This window comes from Monodelphis domestica, chromosome 6 (assembly GCF_027887165.1).
Source record: "Monodelphis domestica isolate mMonDom1 chromosome 6, mMonDom1.pri, whole genome shotgun sequence".
NCBI classification, from domain to species: domain Eukaryota; kingdom Metazoa; phylum Chordata; class Mammalia; order Didelphimorphia; family Didelphidae; genus Monodelphis; species Monodelphis domestica.
Window position 1 is genome coordinate 1,188,965 of NC_077232.1, and position 20,574 is coordinate 1,209,538.

General features: G+C 56.3%; 1 protein-coding gene across 1 annotated transcript in view; it reads left to right on the forward strand.

Moving 5' to 3' along the window:
• The window catches only part of SLC22A18 (solute carrier family 22 member 18), a 59,637-nt gene that overhangs the window by 31,768 nt on the left and 7,295 nt on the right, over positions 1-20,574 (forward strand). Inside the window, 4 exon segments of the mRNA XM_056801121.1 lie at positions 7,600-7,706; positions 11,154-11,264; positions 11,943-12,043; positions 20,074-20,175. Coding sequence (XP_056657099.1) covers positions 7,600-7,706; positions 11,154-11,264; positions 11,943-12,043; positions 20,074-20,175 — 421 coding nt within the window.

Below are 20,574 nucleotides of genomic sequence, written 5' to 3' on the forward strand. Positions count from 1 at the left end.
GACACACACACAGACACACACACTTACAGACACACACAGACACACATACTTACAGACACACACAGACACACTTACAGACACACACAGACACTTACAGACAGACAGACACACACACAGACACACACACACTTACAGACACACACAGACACACTTACAGACACACACAGACACACACACTTACAGACACACGCAGACACACATACTTACAGACACACACAGACACACATACTTACAGACACACAGACACACTTACAGACACACACACACTTACAGACACACACACTTACAGACACACACAGACACCCTTACAGACACACACAGACACACCCACTTACAGACACACACATATACAGACACACACACAGACACACACACTTACAGACACACACAGACACACTTACAGACACACACTTACAGACACACACACAGACACACACAGACACACATACTTACAGACACACACAGACACACTTACAGACACACACAGACACACACACTTACAGACACACACAGACTCACATACTGACAGACACACACAGACACACACTCTTACAGACACACACAGACACACACAGACACACTTACAGACACACACAGACACACACACTTACAGACACACACAGACACACACACTTACAGACACACACACAGACACACACTTACAGACACACACAGACACACATACTTACAGACACATACAGACACACACACAGACACACACACTTACAGACACACACATACAGACACACACACAGACACACATACTTACAGACACACACAGACACACTTACAGACACACACAGACACACATACTTACAGACACACACAGACAGACTTACAGACACACACACAGACACACACACTTACAGACACACACAGACACACATACTTACAGACACACACAGACACACTTACAGACACACACAGACACTTACAGACAGACAGACACACACACAGACACACACACACTTACAGACACACACAGACACACTTACAGACACACACACAGACACACACACTTACAGACACACACAGACACACATACTTACACAGACACACAGACACACATACTTACAGACACACAGACACACTTACAGACACACACAGACACACTTACAGACACACACACTTACAGACACACACAGACACACTTACAGACACACACAGACACACACTTACAGACACACACACATACAGACACACACACAGACACACACACTTACAGACACACACAGACACACTTACAGACACACAGACACACACACTTACAGACACACACACACATACAGACACACACAGACACACACACACTTATAGACACACACAGACACACTTACAGACACACACAGACACACACACTTACAGACACACACACATTCAGACACACACACAGACACACACACACTTACAGACACACACAGACACACTTACAGACACACACTTACAGACACACACACAGACACACACAGACACACATACTTACAGACACACACAGACACACTTACAGACACACACACTTACAGACACACACAGACACACATACTTAGAGACACACACAGACACACTTACAGACACACACACACAGACACACACACTTACAGACACACACACTTACAGACACACACACTTACAGACACACACAGACACACACACTTACAGACACACACAGACACACATACTTACAGACACACAGACACACTTACAGACACACACACACACTTACAGACACACACACTTACAGACACACACAGACACACACTTACAGACACACACTTACAGACACACACACAGACACACACAGACACACATACTTACAGACACACACAGACACACTTACAGACACACACAGACACACACACTTACAGACACACACAGACACACATACTTACAGACACACAGACACACACACTTACAGAGACACACAGACACACACAGACACACTTACAGACACACACAGACACACACACTTACAGACACACAGAGACACACACACTTACAGACACACACAGACACACACACTTACAGACACACACAGACACACATACTTACAGACACATACAGACACACACACAGACACACACACTTACAGACACACAGACACACATACTTACAGACACACACAGACATACTTACAGACACAAACACAGACACTTACAGACAGAGAGACACACACACAGACACACACTTACAGACACACACAGACACACTTACAGACACACACAGACACACATACTTACAGACACACACAGACACACTTACAGACACACACAGACACACACACTTACAGACACACACAGACACACACACTTACAGACACACACACAGACACACACACACTTACAGACACACACAGACACACACACACTTACAGACACACACAGACACACACACTTACAGACACACACAGACACACATACTTACAGACACACACAGACACACACACTTACAGACACACACAGACACACTTACAGACACACACAGACACACACACTTACAGACACACACAGACACACACACTTACAGACACACACAGACACACACACTTACAGACACACACAGACACACATACTTACAGACACACACAGACACACACACTTACAGACACACACAGACACACACAGACACACTTACAGACACACACAGACACACACTTACAGACACACACACAGACACACACACACTTACAGACACACACAGACACATACTTACAGACACATACAGACACACACACACACTTACAGACACACACACATACAGACACACACAGACACACACTTACAGACACACATACTTACAGACACACACAGACACACTTACAGACACACACAGACACACATACTTACAGACACACACAGACACACTTACAGACACACACACAGACACACACACTTACAGACACACACAGACACACATACTTACAGACACACACAGACACACTTACAGACACACACAGACACTTACAGACAGACAGACACACACACAGACACACACACACTTACAGACACACACAGACACACTTACAGACACACACAGACACACACACTTACAGACACACACAGACACACATACTTACAGACACACACAGACACACATACTTACAGACACACAGACACACTTACAGACACACACACACTTACAGACACACACACTTACAGACACACACAGACACACTTACAGACACACACAGACACACCCACTTACAGACACACACATATACAGACACACACACAGACACACACACTTACAGACACACACAGACACACTTACAGACACACACTTACAGACACACACACAGACACACATACTTACAGACACACACAGACACACTTACAGACACACACAGACACACACACTTACAGACACACACCGACTCACATACTGACAGACACACACAGACACACACACTTACAGACACACACAGACACACACAGACACACTTACAGACACACACAGACACACACACTTACAGACACACACAGACACACACACTTACAGACACACACACAGACACACACACTTACAGACACACACAGACACACATACTTACAGACACATACAGACACACACACAGACACACACACACTTACAGACACACACATACAGACACACACACAGACACACACTTACAGACACACATACTTACAGACACACACAGACACACTTACAGACACACACAGACACACATACTTACAGACACACACAGACACACTTACAGACACACACACAGACACACACACTTACAGACACACACAGACACACATACTTACAGACACACACAGACACACTTACAGACACACACAGACACTTACAGACAGACAGACACACACACAGACACACACACACTTACAGACACACACAGACACACTTACAGACACACACACAGACACACACACTTACAGACACACACAGACACACATACTTACAGACACACACAGACACACATACTTACAGACACACAGACACACTTACAGACACACACACACTTACAGACACACACTTACAGACACACACAGACACACTTACAGACACACACAGACACACACACTTACAGACACACACACATACAGACACACACACACAGACACACACACACTTACAGACACACACAGACACACTTACAGACACACACAGACACACACACTTACAGACACACACACATACAGACACACACACAGACACACACACACTTACAGACACACACAGACACACTTACAGACACACACAGACACACACACTTACAGACACACACATACAGACACAGACACAGACACACACACTTACAGACACACACAGACACACACACTTACAGACACACACAGACACACACACTTACAGACACACACACTTACAGACACACAGACACACACACTTACAGACACACACAGACACACACTTACAGACACACACACAGACACACACAGACACTTACAGACACACACACAGACACACATACTTACAGACACACACAGACACACTTACAGCCACACACACAGACACTTACAGACAGACAGACACACACACTTACAGACACACACATACAGACACACACAGAGACACACACAGACACACACACACTTACAGACACACACACAGACACACACACACAGACACATACATACAGACACACAGACACATGCACAGACACACACAGACACACACACTTACAGACACTTACAGACACACACACAGACACACACAGACACTTACAGACACACACACTTACAGACACACACACTTACAGACACACACAGACACACACAGACACTTACAGACACCCACACAGACACACATACTTACAGACACACACACAGACACTTACAGACAGACAGACACACACACACACTTACAGACACACACATACAGACACACACACATACAGACACACACAGACACACACACACTTACAGACACACACAGACACACTTACAGACACACACAGACCCACACACAGACACACACACACTTACAGACACACACAGACCCACACACAGACACACACACACTTACAGACACACACAGACACACTTACAGACACACACAGACACACACAGACACACACTTACAGACACACAGAGACACATACATACAGACACACAGACACATGCACAGACACACACATACTTACAGACACACACACACTTACAGACACAGACACAGACACACACACTTACAGACACACACACAGACACACACATTTACAGACACACACAGACACACACACTTACAGACACACACAGACACACACACTTACAGACACATACATACAGACACATACAGACACACACACAGACACACACACTTACAGACACACACAGACAGGTACAGACACACACACAGACACATACACAGACACATACATACAGACACATACAGACACACACACAGACACACACACTTACAGACACACACAGACAGGTACAGACACAGACACAGACACACATAGACACGCACAGACACACACAGACACGCGCACACACACATGCGCACACACACACACACATACACACACACCCTTCTAACCCCGTCAGACCATGAATGTGAGAGATGGCGAGCCTGAGGTCTGGACCTGGGAAGAGACTCTTCCAAGCAGCCGGTTCAGACCTCAGTTTCCCCATTTCTAAGCTAAATGGGCACATGGGGGCCTCTAGTCTTCTTTGCCAGGTGGTCTGGGCGGCATCCTGATGGGCAGGCCGGGCAGGAGGGCAGCTCCCAACCATGCCAGGGGCCGGCTTCTCTAGGGCAACTTTTCACTGGGCTGATTCGTTCCTTTGGAAGATGCTTCCTTCAGAAGGAGAACCTGGCGGGCTGCCTCTGAGGGAGCCAGAGAGGATCTGAGAGGGAGGGAGGAACGAGCGGCCTGGAAATGGGGGAGGGGCAGGCCTTGAAGGGCTTCAAAGGCCAAGCAGAAGATTTTGGATGGGAGCTACTGAAGTTCATTGAGGAGGAGAGTGACCCAGAAAGTCACGTTGGTGGCTGAATGGAAGCCAGACCAGGATGGGGGAGCCGCGGGGCAGGCAGACCCCCGACAGGAGAAAAGATTTTTCTTTGTCCTTCGCTAGTTCTATCTCTGGACGGCTGGAGGCAGGGGCAGAGGAGAGAAGGGAGCCTGTTCCAGACAAGGCCGGCCCCTGGGAGAAGGGGGCCCCGATGTCACTGGGAGGGAGAAGGGGGCCCCGATGTCACCGGGAGGGAGAAGGGGGGCCCAATGCCACTGGGAGGGAGAAGGGGGCCCCAATGCCACCGGGAGGGAGAAGGGGGCCCCGATGTCACTGGGAGGGAGAAGGGGGCCCCGATGTCACCGGGAGGGAGAAGGGGGGCCCAATGCCACTGGGAGGGAGAAGGGGGCCCCAATGCCACTGGGAGGGAGAAGGGGGTTGGTTGGGGCAAGCAGGGGGCGCCCTCTCAGCCACGAGACAGTGGGGAACCCAGAGGACATGGCGGCGGGAGGAAGGCTTCCTCTCCCCTCCTCTCCTCTCCTGGGTGGGCAAAGGGGGCCGGAGGGCGGGGGGGGGTGGTGCCAGATGAGGAGGAGAATGAGGGATCCGAGACTGAGGCCAGGCCGGGCCATGTGAGGGTTGGCCGGGAGGGAGGGCTGGTGCAGGGCAGGGGAAGGCAGAGGGAGAGGCCGGGCTTGGCAGAGGCTGCCCGGGGTCTGAGCCCTCTGGGAAAGAGGATCCTGGCTGTGAGACCTTGGGTGAGTCCCTTCCTCTGCCCGGCCCTCGGCCCCCACCTCTCTGGACATTGTCTGTGCAGGGCTCCCTGCTGTGTGTGGGGGGAAGCCTGGGGGTCTCCAGCTTCCTCCTCTTCTTCCCCTCTTCCCCCGGAGGCAGAGAGGGCAGAGTGAGGCCTCCATGGAAGGCCCTTGTGGGCCAGCAACTCCCTCGGGCCATCCCCAAAGGTCCAGCCTCCCTCCGGCTCCCCCTGGCGTCCCTCGGACTCTCTAAGACCGGAGACGCCCCCAAGAGGCCGGGGGATCCCAGATGGGAATCCTCACCCCGGGCAGCCCTCCTGAGGGGCAGCTGGGGAGGGGGAAGAGGAGAGACGGCCCAGAGAGCCGAGTTCAGATTCAGGCTTGGACGCTCCCGGCCCCTGAGTAAGGCTCCAAACCTCTGTTGGCCTCCGTGACCTCAACCATAAAATGGGGGCAACAAGAGCACCTCCCGGGGCGCCTCCCAGTGCCTGGCCCACAGGAGGTGCTCTGTAAGTGTTAACCCCAATCCTGGGCCGTCTCCTCCTCCGAGAAGCCTGCCCTGATTTCTCTGGTCATCAGAGCCCTGCTGCGCCCACACAGGATTTCACATGAATCGCGCTCTCCCAGGCTCCTCTGGAGGGGCATGGATTGGACGAGCCCTGGGGGTCTGGCACGGTGCTAAGCACAGGGGACCCAGGAGGCTCCCACCCTGGCTGTCTGCTTCTCGCCTGCTTCAGCAGAGGGGCGCTGACCAGTGGCCATGCGCCAAGGGCTTTGGTCACTCCTGTGGGCGGTGAGCGGCAGACTCGAACCCGGGCCCCAGGCCCTCAGATGGGAGGTTTGGCGGGAGGACGAGCCGGCCCCTCCCCTCCCAGCCAGGGGGTGACGCGCTGCTTGTCCCTCCGCAGGCTCTACTCCCCAGCCTACGTGGCCTTGTTGGCGAACGGCGTCTGCGCGGTCATCAGCCTCACGTGCATCCCCAGCAACACCAAGGCGGCCGCAGCGGCCCCCCCAGGTAAGCAGGCGGGAGGCTCCCTCTGCTCCGGGGGGCTCTAGGAGAGGGTGGAGACCCCGGCGGGGTGTCTGGAACTTTGGGGGAGGCTGTGGGCGAGGGGTCAGGGGCCACCCCTGCCGGGGGGACTCGGGGGGTCCCAGGCCGGCCCGAGAGCCTCCCTGCCCTCCGGCCTCCATCCTGGGCGTTGGCTCCAAGGCAGAAGAGCCGTCAGGGCTAGGCAATGGGGTGAAGGGACTTGCCCAGGGTCTCCCAGCTGGGCAGTGTCTGAGGCCAGATTGGAACCCAGGACCTCCCCTCTCTGACCCTGGCTCTCCCCTTGTATAAGTATCATCTCCTAACACCCGGGATGGAGCTGCTACTATTATGCCCATTTTACAGACAACTGAGGCATGTCTTCATGGAGCGGGGCTGAAAGGCCCTCCCAAAGCCCCTGAGCTTAGCCACCAAAGGGACCCTGGAGATCCCTTTCAGGCCCATCGGCTCCTTTCATGGAGGAGGAGACCGAGGGTCAGGGGGGCCCTGTGGCCTGCCCAGAAGGTTGGCACGAGAGTCTCCAGCATTCCCTTCCCCGCTGTGGCTCACTCATCTCCCGTCTGGGGAACCTGCAAGTAAAACACACTTCACAGATATTCTCAAGTCCTTACTTGGCACAGGCAGGCGGGCAGGCGGGCAGGCAGAGAGACAGGCGGGCAGGCAGAGAGACAGGCGGGCAGGCGGGCAGGCAGAGAGACAGATGGGCAGGCGGGCAGGTAGAGAGACAGGCGGGCAGGCAGAGAGACAGGTGGACAGGCGGGCAGGCAGAGAGACAGGCGGGCAGGCGGGCAGGCAGAGAGACAGATGGGCAGGCGGGCAGGCAGAGAGACAGGCGGGCAGGCGGGCAGGCAGAGAGACAGATGGGCAGGCGGGCAGGCAGAGAGACAGGCGGGCAGGCAGAGAGACAGGCGGGCAGGCGGGCAGGCAGAGAGACAGGCGGGCAGGCGGGCAGGCAGAGAGACAGGCGGGCAGGCAGAGAGACAGGCGGGCAGGCAGAGAGACAGGCGGGCAGGCGGGCAGGCAGAGAGACAGATGGGCAGGCGGGCAGGTAGAGAGACAGGCGGGCAGGCAGAGAGACAGGTGGACAGGCGGGCAGGCAGAGAGACAGGCGGGCAGGCGGGCAGGCAGAGAGACAGATGGGCAGGCGGGCAGGCAGAGAGACAGGCGGGCAGGCAGAGAGACAGGCGGGCAGGCAGAGAGACAGGCGGGCAGGCGGGCAGGCAGAGAGACAGGCGGGCAGGCGGGCAGGCAGAGAGACAGGTGGGCAGGCGGGCAGGCAGAGAGACAGGTGGGCAGGCGGGCAGGAAGAGAGACAGGTGGGCAGGCGGGCAGGCAGAGAGACAGGCGGGCAGGCAGGCAGGCAGAGAGACAGGCTGGCAGGCAGAGAGACAGGCGGGCAGGCGGGCAGGCAGAGAGACAAGTGGGCAGGCGGGCAGTCAGAGAGACAAGTGGGCAGGCGGGCAGTCAGAGAGACAAGTGGACAGGCGGGCAGGCAGAGAGACAAGTGGGCAGGCGGGCAGGCAGAGAGACAGGTGGGCAGGTGGGCAGGCAGAGAGACAGGCGGGCAGGCAGAGAGACAGGTGGGCAGGCGGGCAGGCAGAGAGACAGGCGGGTAGGCGGGCAGGCAGAGAGACAGGCAGGCAGGCGGGCAGGCGGGCAGGCAGAGAGACAGGTGGGCAGGCGGGCAGGCAGAGAGACAGGTGGGCAGGCGGGCAGGCAGAGAGACAGATGGGCAGGCGGGCAGGCAGAGAGACAGGTGGGCAGGCGGGCAGGCAGAGAGACAGGTGGGCAGGCGGGCAGGCAGAGAGACAGATGGGCAGGCGGGCAGGCAGAGAGACAGATGGGCAGGCGGGCAGGCAGAGAGACAGGTGGGCAGGCGGGCAGGCAGAGAGACAGATGGGCAGGCGGGCAGGCAGAGAGACAGGTGGGCAGGCGGGCAGGCGGGCAGGCAGAGAGACAGGTGGGCAGGCGGGCAGGCAGAGAGACAGGTGGGCAGGCGGGCAGGAAGAGAGACAGGTGGGCAGGTGGGCAGGCAGAGAGACAGGTGGGCAGGCGGGCAGGCGGGCAGGAAGAGAGACAAGTGGGCAGGCGGGCAGACGGGCAAGTGGGTAGGCGGGCAGGCAGAGAGGCAGGTGGGCAGGCAGGCAGGAGGAGAGACAAGTGGACAGGCGGGCAGGCAGAGAGACAAGTGGGCAGGCGGGCAGGCAGAGAGACAGGCGGGCAGGCGGGCAGGCAGAGAGGCAGGTGGGCAGGCGGGCAGGCAGAGAGACAAGTGGGCAGGCGGGCAGTCAGAGAGACAAGTGGGCAGGCGGGCAGTCAGAGAGACAAGTGGACAGGCGGGCAGGCAGAGAGACAAGTGGGCAGGCGGGCAGGCAGAGAGACAGGCGGGCAGGCAGAGAGGCAGGTGGGCAGGCGGACAGGAAGAGAGACAGGTGGGCAGGCGGGCAGGCGGGCAGGAAGAGAGACAAGTGGGCAGGCGGGCAGGCGGGCAACTGGGTAGGCGGGCAGGCAGAGAGGCAGGTGGGCAGGTGGGCAGGCAGAGAGACAAGTGGGCAGGCGGGCAGGCAGAGAGGCAGGTGGGCAGGCGGGCAGGAAGAGAGACAGGTGGGCAGGCGGGCAGGAAGAGAGACAAATGGGCAGGCGGGCAGACGGGCAAGTGGGTAGGCGGGCAGGCAGAGAGGCAGGTGGGCAGGCGGGCAGGCAGAGAAGCAGGCGGGCAGGTGGGCAGGCGGGCAGGCAGAGAAGCAGGCGGGCAGGCAGAGAGACAGGTGGACAGGCGGGCAGGAAGAGAGACAAGTGGGCAGGCAGGCAGGTGGGCAAGTGGGTAGGCGGGCATAAAGAGAGGCAGGTGGGCAGGTGGGCAGGCAGAGAAGCAGGCGGGCAGGTGGGCAGGCGGGAAGGCAGAGAGGCAGGTGGGCAGGTGGATAATCGGGCAGTTGGGCAGGCAGAGAAGCAGGAAGGCAGGTGGATAAGCGGTCAGGTAGAGAGGCAGGTGGGCAGGTGGGTTCTGGTCCCTGGCCTGCTCCTTACTTCCTGCACAGTCTCGGGCAGGGAGCAGCTTCCCCCTGAGGGGCCTCAGTTTCCTCTTCTGCAAAACGAAGGCAATGCCAGCTGCTCTTCCCTCACGGCCTTAGCAGAGGGCTATGAATGGGGTGAAGGCAGTTCAGGCTCTGGAGCCAAATGGGAGAAGCCGCTCGGTGCCAGGTTAGGCAGGGAAAGGCTGGCCGGCGAGGGAGGAGATGGGGGGGGGTGGACAAATGACCGTCTTGACCACCCCACCGAGGGTGGCTGAGATCAGCAGAGGGAAGTCCCTGCGCCACGGAGCTGGCCAAGAAGGCTGCAGTGGGAGCCTGCAGGGTCTGGGCTTCCCGGGCTGTGCCAGCTCCTGACTCACAGGCCTGTCTCTGTCTCTAGGCAGACCCCTGGCAGCCAGCGTGTTTGATCTGAAGGAAATCGCCCGCCTCCTGGGGCTGCCCGGGGTCCGGCCTGTCTTCTTCATCAAGATCCTCTCTGGTTTTCCCTCAGGTGAGTCCCAGAAGCCTCTCCAGGGAGACGAGACGGGCTTAGAGCAAGGGGGGCAGAAGGCAGGGAGTGGCGAGGCCTGAGCGGGGCCATGGGCAAGGGCTGCAGGCTCGGAACTCCCAGGCTGCTCTTGTGTTCCATCTGTCCAGGCTGGTCCCCAGAAGCACCCCAAACCCTTCCCTCTCCCAGACAAGACTGGCCCGCCCTTTGTCCACCCCTCATTTCCCCCTTGTGCACCCCTCGGGAGCCATTGCTCCATGCATGGTTCAGACAGGCTCCAGAGGAAAGCCCAGCACTTCAGGGGGTTGGCCGGCAGAGGACCCGGCCCTGGGAGAATTCATCTGGGGCCTGGCAAGGCTGAGCCTGCAGAGGGCCCAGCCAGGAGCCAGGAGTGGCCTGGGCTGCCTGGGGAGCCCACGTGGGGGTGGGGGGTCCCTGCTTTGGAGGTCTTCAGGGAGGAGCAGGGAGGGCTCCTGCTCAGGGTGGGGGGGTGCCAGGGTCCCCCAAGGAGGCGGCCAGACCCTTCCTCTGCCCCTGGGGATCCTGGGCAAGTTCTTTCTCTTCTGGGTCTCAGTTAGTTCCTTGGAAAAGTGGACAATAAGAATCCTGGCAGGGCCCAGAGGCCGAGAGGAAAGGGCACCCTTGTGGCCACCTCCTCACGGCCCTCCTTCCCCCTTCCAGGGCTCTTCATGATCATGTTCTCCATCATCTCCATGAACTTCTTTGAGCTGGGGGCCGCCCAGGCTGGCTACCTCATGTCCTATTTTGGAGTTCTCCAGATGGTGAGTGTTGGAGCAGGTGGCAGGGCAGAGCTCAGTGCACAGGACGTCAGCACTGGGAGGGCCTTAGAGTGCAGCACACGGAATGTTGTGGCAGGCATCTGGGGGCCAGGATCAGAGAGGGTGAGCCCATTGCCTCAGGACACCCAGCGGCCATGGCCAGAACAGGGACTGACCGGGGAAGGCAGCTTGTCTGAGGACGTGCCAGCAGGGCCTGGAGCTGCCCCCTGAAGGCCAGTCTGGCACATCTGAGACAATGTCTGCCCTCCCTCCCTCCCGTCTAGTAGCAGGGGTACGAGGGTACGGGCAGAGCAAACATCGCCATCTGAGAAATGACTCAGCATCCGGCACCAGCAAGGGTGGCAAGGCTGTCCCCTGATGTCTGCAGCAGTCAAATCGTCACTCCCTACTCAGGGCCCTCAGCCTCCCGTGGCTCCCGTAGGCACCCGAGTGCCTTGGATGGAGGCCACCCTGGCTGCCACCCTTTGCTGGCAGGGATGCCCAGACCATGATTTAGAGCAGGAGGGGACTTAGGGGGCTTCCTGGGCCCCCAGCCCCCTCTGATAAGCATGTACAGATGGGAAGACGGAGGCCCAGGACCCAGAGGACACCCAGCGGCCCCTCAACAAGTCCCAGCCAGAGCTGAAGCTGGGTCCTCCCCGTCTCCCCACCCTGGCAAGCTCCCAGGGCACAGCCTAGGGCAGAATGCCATTCCCAAAGGGAAAGTGATGAGCTTCTCGTCTTTGGAGAGCCCCGAGCCTTTGGCTCAGAGGGGGTAGAAGGGAAGGCCTTTCTCCCACCATCATCACAGCCACAGCTGACACCTGCCTGCCAGGGAACATTCTACAGAGGCTCACAAGGGACTTGGCCAGGGTCACCCAGTGGCTGGTCCTGACCTCCGGCAGCCGACGGCGCCAGGCCAAAACCCTGACCCTCCCCCGCCTGAGCCCCAGCTGGAGAGTTCCCCACGGCCCGGCATGCCTGCAGGCCGCCCACCCATTCCTGGGAGACCAAAGGCAGCCGGAAGCCCAGCCTCACCCAGAGCTGTTGGGGAGAGGGCCAGGCAGCTGTCAGGGAGCAGGGATGGTTCCCTTGAAGCCGCCTGGCGCCTTGTCTGCCTCCGGAAACAGGAACCAGGTGGGCCTGGCCTGGCCCAGCCCGCTATTTACACTGGAGGCGACTTTATTGAGAAGATCAGGGCAGGGGAGAGGAGCCCACAGCCAGCCAGAAAGGTGAGGTAGTGAGCTCCCTGTCCCAGAAGAGATCCAGGCAGGGGCCAGTGGCCAATCTGAAGGCGAGCTGGCAAGGGGGCTTCAGCATGAGATCAGAGGCTGGATGGAATCTGGAGGAACCTTCAACCCATCCCACTATCAGGCCTGCCAATGGCAAAGGGGCCGAGGGCATCGATGGCATCTGGGTGTGCCAGGCAGCTCTCCCTGCCCTTCCCCAGGATGACCGTCGGGGCCCAGCAAGGAGGTCTGGGGTAAAACCAAGACTGGGCCAGAATCCCTGGCTCCTCATTGGCCCTGAGAGCTCCAGGCAGGCTGGGAAAGCCCTGGATCCAGAGAGCTTGGAGCTCATTAACCCAACTGAGGCCCAGAGAGTAAGGGAGGGCTCCCCGCATTAGCCCACCCTGCCCCATGGGAAATCTCCCTGGTAGCATCTCTGGTTCAGCACCTGCCTCACAGGGAGAATGACATGACAGTTGGACGGATGGACAGATGGCTAGAGACAGACATATCTCCACAGAGGAAGACAGAGGGATGGGGGAGTCTCTTAGCCCATTGGCTGGATCAGAGAGCAGAAGGAGGATGACTGAAAGAAGGGGGGCTGTCAGAGGGGTCCCCACTAGGAGGCAGCCGGCCAGATGTGTGATAAGAAGACGGTGACCAGCTGAGTCTTTTGTGTTAGAGCCTTCCCTTCACTCTTAGACTCAGTTCTGAGGGTTGGCCCCAAGGCAGAAGAGCTGGAAGGGCTGGGCCAGGGTGGGGGGAACCTTTTCCCAATTTGAGTGCCCAGAGGGAAAATTCAAGCTTCCTATGAGCCCCCATTATGGGAGAGAGTTGAGTGCCAGATTTGGGTGGCTGGACAGAGGGGTGGGGCATACAAAAAATGTCCTGGGGTGCTAGGAAGAGGGGGCAGGAGAGCTCCCCAATGCTGGCTGGGCTAGGCAATGGGGGTAAGTGACTTGTCCAGGGTCACACAGTCAGGATATGTCTGAGTACAGATTTGAACCTAGGACCTCTGGGTTCTGAGTCTGACTCTCAATAATCTTCTACTGCCCCCTGGCCAGAGTCTTTTTTTTTTTAACAAGTTAATTTAGAATATTTTTCCATGGTTACAAGATTAATGTTCTTTCCTTCCCCTATAGCCGACGCGCAATTCCACTGGGTTTTATGTATGTCATTGATCAAGACCTATTTCCATATTTTTGATATTTGCACTGGGGGGATCATTTAGAGTCTGCACCCCCAGTTATATCCCCACTGACCCATGTGATCAAGCAGTTTTTCTTCTGTTTCTACTCCCACAGTTCTTCCTCTTAATGTGGATACTTTCTTTCTCCTAAGTCCCTCAGGATTGTCCTGGGTCATTGCATTGCTGCTGGTAGAAAAGTCTATTACATTCGATTGTGCCACAATGTATCCATCTCTGTGTACAATGTTCTCCTGGTTCTGCTCCTCTCACTCTGCATCAGTTCCTGGAGGTCATCCCAGTTCACATGGAATCCCTCCAGTTCATTATTCCTTTCAGCACAACAATGTTCTATCTCCATCAGATACCACAATGTGTTCAGTCATTCCCCAATGGAAGGGCAGCCCCTCATTTTCCATTTTTTTGCCACCTCAAAGAGTGCAGCTATGAATGTTCTTGTACAAGTCTTTTTCCTTATTATCGCTTTGGGGTACAAACCCAGCAGTGCTATGGCTGGATCAAAGGGCAGGCAGTCTTTTATCACCCTTTGGGCATAGCACCAAATTGCCCTCCAGAATTGTTGGATTCACAACTCCACCAGCAATGTATTAGTGTCCCAACTTTGCCTAGCCAGAGTCTTTTGAAGGAGGGCATCCCAATCAGTGAAGGGCTTGCCATTACCTGGGGAGTGGGCAAAAGCCTCTGGCCACCCACAGCAGGGCTGGGAGATTTCCAAGAAATGGGGGATATGTGCAAGGGGAGGCAGAACTGAGTCAGGAGATGCAAGAATGAGCAAAGCAGTGCCTACATAGACCACCTGAGAAGGTCTCCAAGGGGAAGGTGAATTCTGGGCAGCCTGAGCCAGCCTGGACCCAAGCAGGAGGCAGTAGGTGTATGGGGTAGAGCCTGAACTCACTCAGAGTCAGGAAGACCTGAGTTCAGATCCTGCCTGGAGCAGGTCCTGGGGAGAAGGGCCAGGTGAGCCTATGCAGGGATCAAAGGCTGCACCTGTACAAAGCACCTGCTGCCTCCAAACAGGAAGTGATGGGATGTTATCAGGAAATGGCAGGCCATTGTGACACCTGCTGCTCCTGCTCAGTGGCCATCTAGCCCCTCATGAAGAGGCCAGGGAGGGAGATCCGGCCCCCTGAGGCAGCTGGGCTCACTCCTGGTCAGCTCAGTCATTAAGGGGCTCTGCCTGACATTCAGGGCCTCTATCTGCAGGGAGGAAGAGGGAGAGGTAACAGCAAGGACAAAGGTGCAGTGCAGGGAGGCCTTGGTCCAATGTGGCTGGGATTCAGCTCTCCTCTGGGTCCTACCAGGAAGCATGGTCATAAGGAAGACTGGGCCAGGTGGGGGAAGCAGCCTGGGGGAGAGCGGCCAGTGGCCCCTGAGCCCAAGCTGGGCAGCTGCTGCTCTGGGCCTCAGGACCTGCCCAGGGCTTCCCACAGCCCCAGCCCCAGGGATCCATTATCCTCATCACCATGGGGGCAAGGTAAGAGAGAAGGCCCTGTCCCCAAGGGCCAATTGAGGCACAGGAGGCAGTCTACAAGGCATACCCCAGAAGGCCTTCTGGAGGCCCTCCAACCCCCAGCTGACTGAGAATGAGTCCTCCCCACTGGCTCTCTCCCAGCCCTTGGGCCTGACCTGACCCTCCTCCATGTCAGGGGCCTCCAGGCTTCCTCCTGCCCCCCGCAGGTCTCCCCCCCTTTTTTTAATTGAAATATTTTATTTAGTTAATTAATTTAAAATATTTTCCCATGGCTACATGATTCATGTTCTTTCCCTCCCCTCCCCCCCCCATAGCCAACAAGCAATTCCACTAGGCCCTGGCAGCTCTCAATGGGCCAGAAGATGAAAGTCAATGGGCATCAATGTAAAGTGAGACACCTGGGTATAAAGAATCAATGGCTAAAAAAAAACAGGGCGGATGGCTGAGGATGAGACAGGCAGGAGCAGGCAGGCAGGGTCCTGCCTCCCCCAGCTAGGAGGGCCCTCCAGCACCATCCATGGGTCTCCTTCACACTGGCAGACCCTCTGGTGGTGCCGGTCTCACACCCTTTGAGCCCAAGCCACTCTAGTCCCTTTCCTCCTATGAATCCCCCACAGGAACCCCCATCCCCAACACCCTGGAGGCAGTCCTGTGTCCACCACTTACTGAGCCAAGATCTCATGTTCAAAGGACCACTGGCCAAAGTTCAAAGCTGCCCCAGTAATCGACAAAACTAATTCCTTTAAAGACTCTTAACAGGATCCCCCTGGGCTTGGGGAAACAACGGGGTGCAGAGAGGAATGAGGTCCAGGAACTGCCCAGCAGGCTGCTGGCAAGTTCTCTGTGAATGGGAAGTGGAGGGAGACAGTTCAGGGCACAGGACAGGCACTGAGGGGCTTTGGTTCAGGTGGCGAGTTCGGGAGAGGCCAGAGAGAGAGCATTGGAGATCCCAGGAGGAGCTTTAAAGTAGAGGAGTGACTTGGCTAGGAAGAGGAATGTGGAAGGGCTATGAAGGACAGATTAGAGAGGGGAGAAACTGGAGGCAGGGAGGCCAGGTAGGAGGCTGCTGTCGTAGTCCAGGTTGAGTGTGATACATGGAAGAGCTAAAACTGGCATCCCTTTGAGCCTCACCCAGATTCCCTCTGGCACCAGTAGCTGGTGTAGACAGCCAGGTATAGTCCCCCGTGTCCTTCCGAAGGGGTTTCTTCCTCTCCAGGAGGCTCCCACAGCTTAGGTTACTTCTTCCCCACAGGCTGGGCCCCAAGCTGGGAAACCTGAGCAGGTCTGACCTGGAAAATGGGGCCAAGCCCAGCCTCCAGGCCCTCAGGCCCTTCCCTGAGCCCCAGAGACAAAAGGGCTCTCTGGGGCCTACTCCAAGGGCAGAGCAGTGAAAACCCCCAGGCAGACCTGGGAAGTGGCTCCGGGAAGGTAGCAAAGGAGCTGAAGGCTTCTCTGAATCTCGGCTTGGGGGATAGCCTATGTGAGGGCACAGAGATGAGAGCTGTCACCTCTGACAGGAGCAGCCAGTTTGCTTGAAAGCAAAGTGAGATTCAGGCCTCCCTGGCTTGATATGCCACGCTGAGGAGCTGGCACTTTGCCCTAGAAGTAAAAAAGATAGACAGCTTAGGCAGGGGAGTGGCCTCATCAGACTTCTGTTCTAGGGAGGTTCTTTGGAGAGCTGGGAGTCCACTGAAGAGGTTATGCCAAGGGCCTGAGCTGGGATGGTGGCCTGTGGGTACAGACTCAGGAGACCAGACTTTGGCATTTGATTTAGGGTGGAGGTGATGGCGAGGATGTACCAGAGGAGTCAAAGATGGCCCTGAAGCTGAGTCTCCTTTCAGCATCCTGGGAGACTGGGAGGATGGCAGTGACAGTGAAAATGCCCAAGTGTGGAGAGACAGAGTCTTGTGCCACAAACAGCCAGGATTCCAGTGTCACTGGACCACAGAGTCCTGGGTGAGGGCAGGTAAGGTGTGAGAAGACGGGAAAAGTGTGGGCTAGGCAGTTGCTGAAGGGCTTTAAAGCCAAACGGAGTGTTCTTTTCTGAATTTGTTCCTGGAGGCAAGAGGGAGCCAATGGGGAGTTTATTGGGGAGGGGGAAAGGTGACATGATCAGACCTGTGGCTTTAGATAAATTACTTTGATAATTGAGTGGAGAATGGATTGAAGTGGGAAGAGACTGAGGCAGGAGGACACAAGAGTGGCTATTACAACAGTCTAGGCAAGAAGTGTATGGGAGAGATGCTGCAGAGGTGAAATCCACCAGAGATGCTATAGAAGGGAAACCTACCAGAGATATGACAGAGGTGAAATAGACAAGAGATGTTGCAGAGAGGAAATGGAGCAGAGATATTGCACAGGTGAAATGGACCAGATGCTGCAGAGGTGAAATGGATCAGAGATGCTGCAGAGGTGAAATGGATCAGAGATGCTGCAGAAGTGAAACAAACAGGCCTTGGCAGCAAGCTGGATATGGAGAGGAGATTTTAGAGGAAAAGATAAGGAGCTCCATTCTGGCCGTGTGGAATTTAAGATGTCTGAAAACTAGTTGGAGCTCAGCAGAGAAATTGAAGCAGGAAAGGTAGATGTGAGAATCCTCAGCAGAGAGATTGTCATTAAATCCCTGGGAGCTGATGAAGTCCCTGAGTGAGAGTCTGGAGGGAGAAGAGAAGAGGGCAGAAGCCTGAGGGACACCTACGGTTAGAGAATGTTACCTGGATGAGATTCGGCCAAGGAGCACTACAGCAAATGGACTTTTCTCACGACCCCAAAAGGAACACCTTGTAAGTCACCTTATTCCCATTCTTTAGAAGAGGAAACTTGACTTGGCCGAAGTCAGTCCCAGGCAGAGTGAGCAGCAAAGTTCAGACTCAAACCCAAGTTAATTCTCAAGCTCAAATGCTTTCTCCCCCACACCATTCATTGCCTCCAAACCTCTCGTTTTACAAAGGAGTGAACTGAGGCCCCAGAGGAAGAGAAAAGACTTGCCCAAGGTCACAGAGTTAGCCAGGGCCAGAAGCCTACTTCTAGTTCTTTCCCACATCAGTCAGAAGTTGATGGTTGTTCTCTAAATCCTTTGGGGTCCTCAGGCGAAGCTGTCCTCGGGCCCCATTCTGGGAATGGGGGAAGAGAGAGCTTAGGGGAGGGGCCCACGGGTGCCTTAGCATGGGCCTGGGGCAGAATGGCTGAGCTGGGAGGGGCCTCAGAACCATCTGGGGGCCCCGGTGGGCAGCCATGTGGCCGTGGTCACAGTGCAGATGAGGAGCAGGGCCCAGATTCAAACGCAGACACTAGTCAGGTCAGGGAAAGGTGAGGCTCCCTCTCTGCAGGGGGAGGAGTCCCAGTGTGGGCTCTGCTCAGATTTGAAACCGTTACTCACCCCACTCGGGGCAGACGTGAGACAGGAACGCCCACTTTAATTTGGGCCTTGCGACACACATCACACATGAAAGCTGGGTCCCTCCCTGGCCTGCTGGGCCCAGCCCTGGTTTTATGGCAGAAGCCACTGAGTCACCATCTCCCAGCCAGGACAATGAAAGCTGCCCGGTCTCTCCTCCAGGAGATCAGCTGGACTGACTCGCCCTCTGCTCCTCCCCCACTGCCTGGAAAGCCTCTGGTCCAGCTGAGTCCTGGAAAGCCTGCCCTGCTGGAGACCAAACCCCGAGGCCGAACCAGGAGGTGCCTCGAGTTCCCCATCATTTATAACAGAAACAAACCCAAGTGGAGCTTTGCGGGGTCTCTGACATGGGAGGGACATACGGCCAGGACACAGATTGTGGCCCAGCTGGCATGTGGCAGAGGCGGGATTGGAACCCAGCCTTCCCGGCTTCAGGCCCAGCACCACCCCAGGAGGCCTCTATCTGGCCAAATCCTCACCAGGATGGAAGGAGGTGGCTGGATGGTGCGAGGATGGAGCAGGATAGACCTGAGTTCAAATCCTACCTTGAACCTTGAATGGCAAGGTGATGGACAACTCCACACCCACCGTGCCTCGGTCTCCCAGGACTGTGATGGGCTTCCTATCTGAGCTGAGGAGGGAAGGCCCAGAGCCAGCCTGGGTGACCTTCAAGGTCCCGGGACGGCCCGAAAACTCCCATCCGTGACTGACCGAAGTTTCCTTTCGCAGGTGGTCCAAGGCCTGCTCATCGGGCGCCTGAGTGAGCGGTACTCGGAGGGCTCCTTGCTCCGGGCCAGCATCCTGGTGTTCAGCTCCGTGGGCCTGGGCATGGTGAGGCTGCTCGTTCCCCGCCTGGGCCTCCCCCGGCCTCCCGCCTCCTCTGGCCGGGCGGAAGGGCACCATCTGCCTTTACAAGCAGGCTCTGGGGCTCAGAGCCCGAAGGCTGAGCGCCCGGCTTTGGCCTCGAGCAGATATTGGCCGAAGGGAAACCTGGACGTGGCTAGCTTAACTAGTTTGACAGAGGGGGAAACTGAGGCCAGCGAGGAACACCCACATGAGCAGCAGCAGTCTGTGGTGGAAGCTCGGCCCCCCTTCCACGCTGGCCCTCCTTTGGGGCCGCCCCCAAAGCCAGGAGCAAGAAGCCAAGCCCGGGAGTCTGTCTTTCCCCCCCTGAGCCTCCCAGGAGGGGACGGAGGGCTCACTCCCAGGCACGGCTTCTGCTCCCTGGGG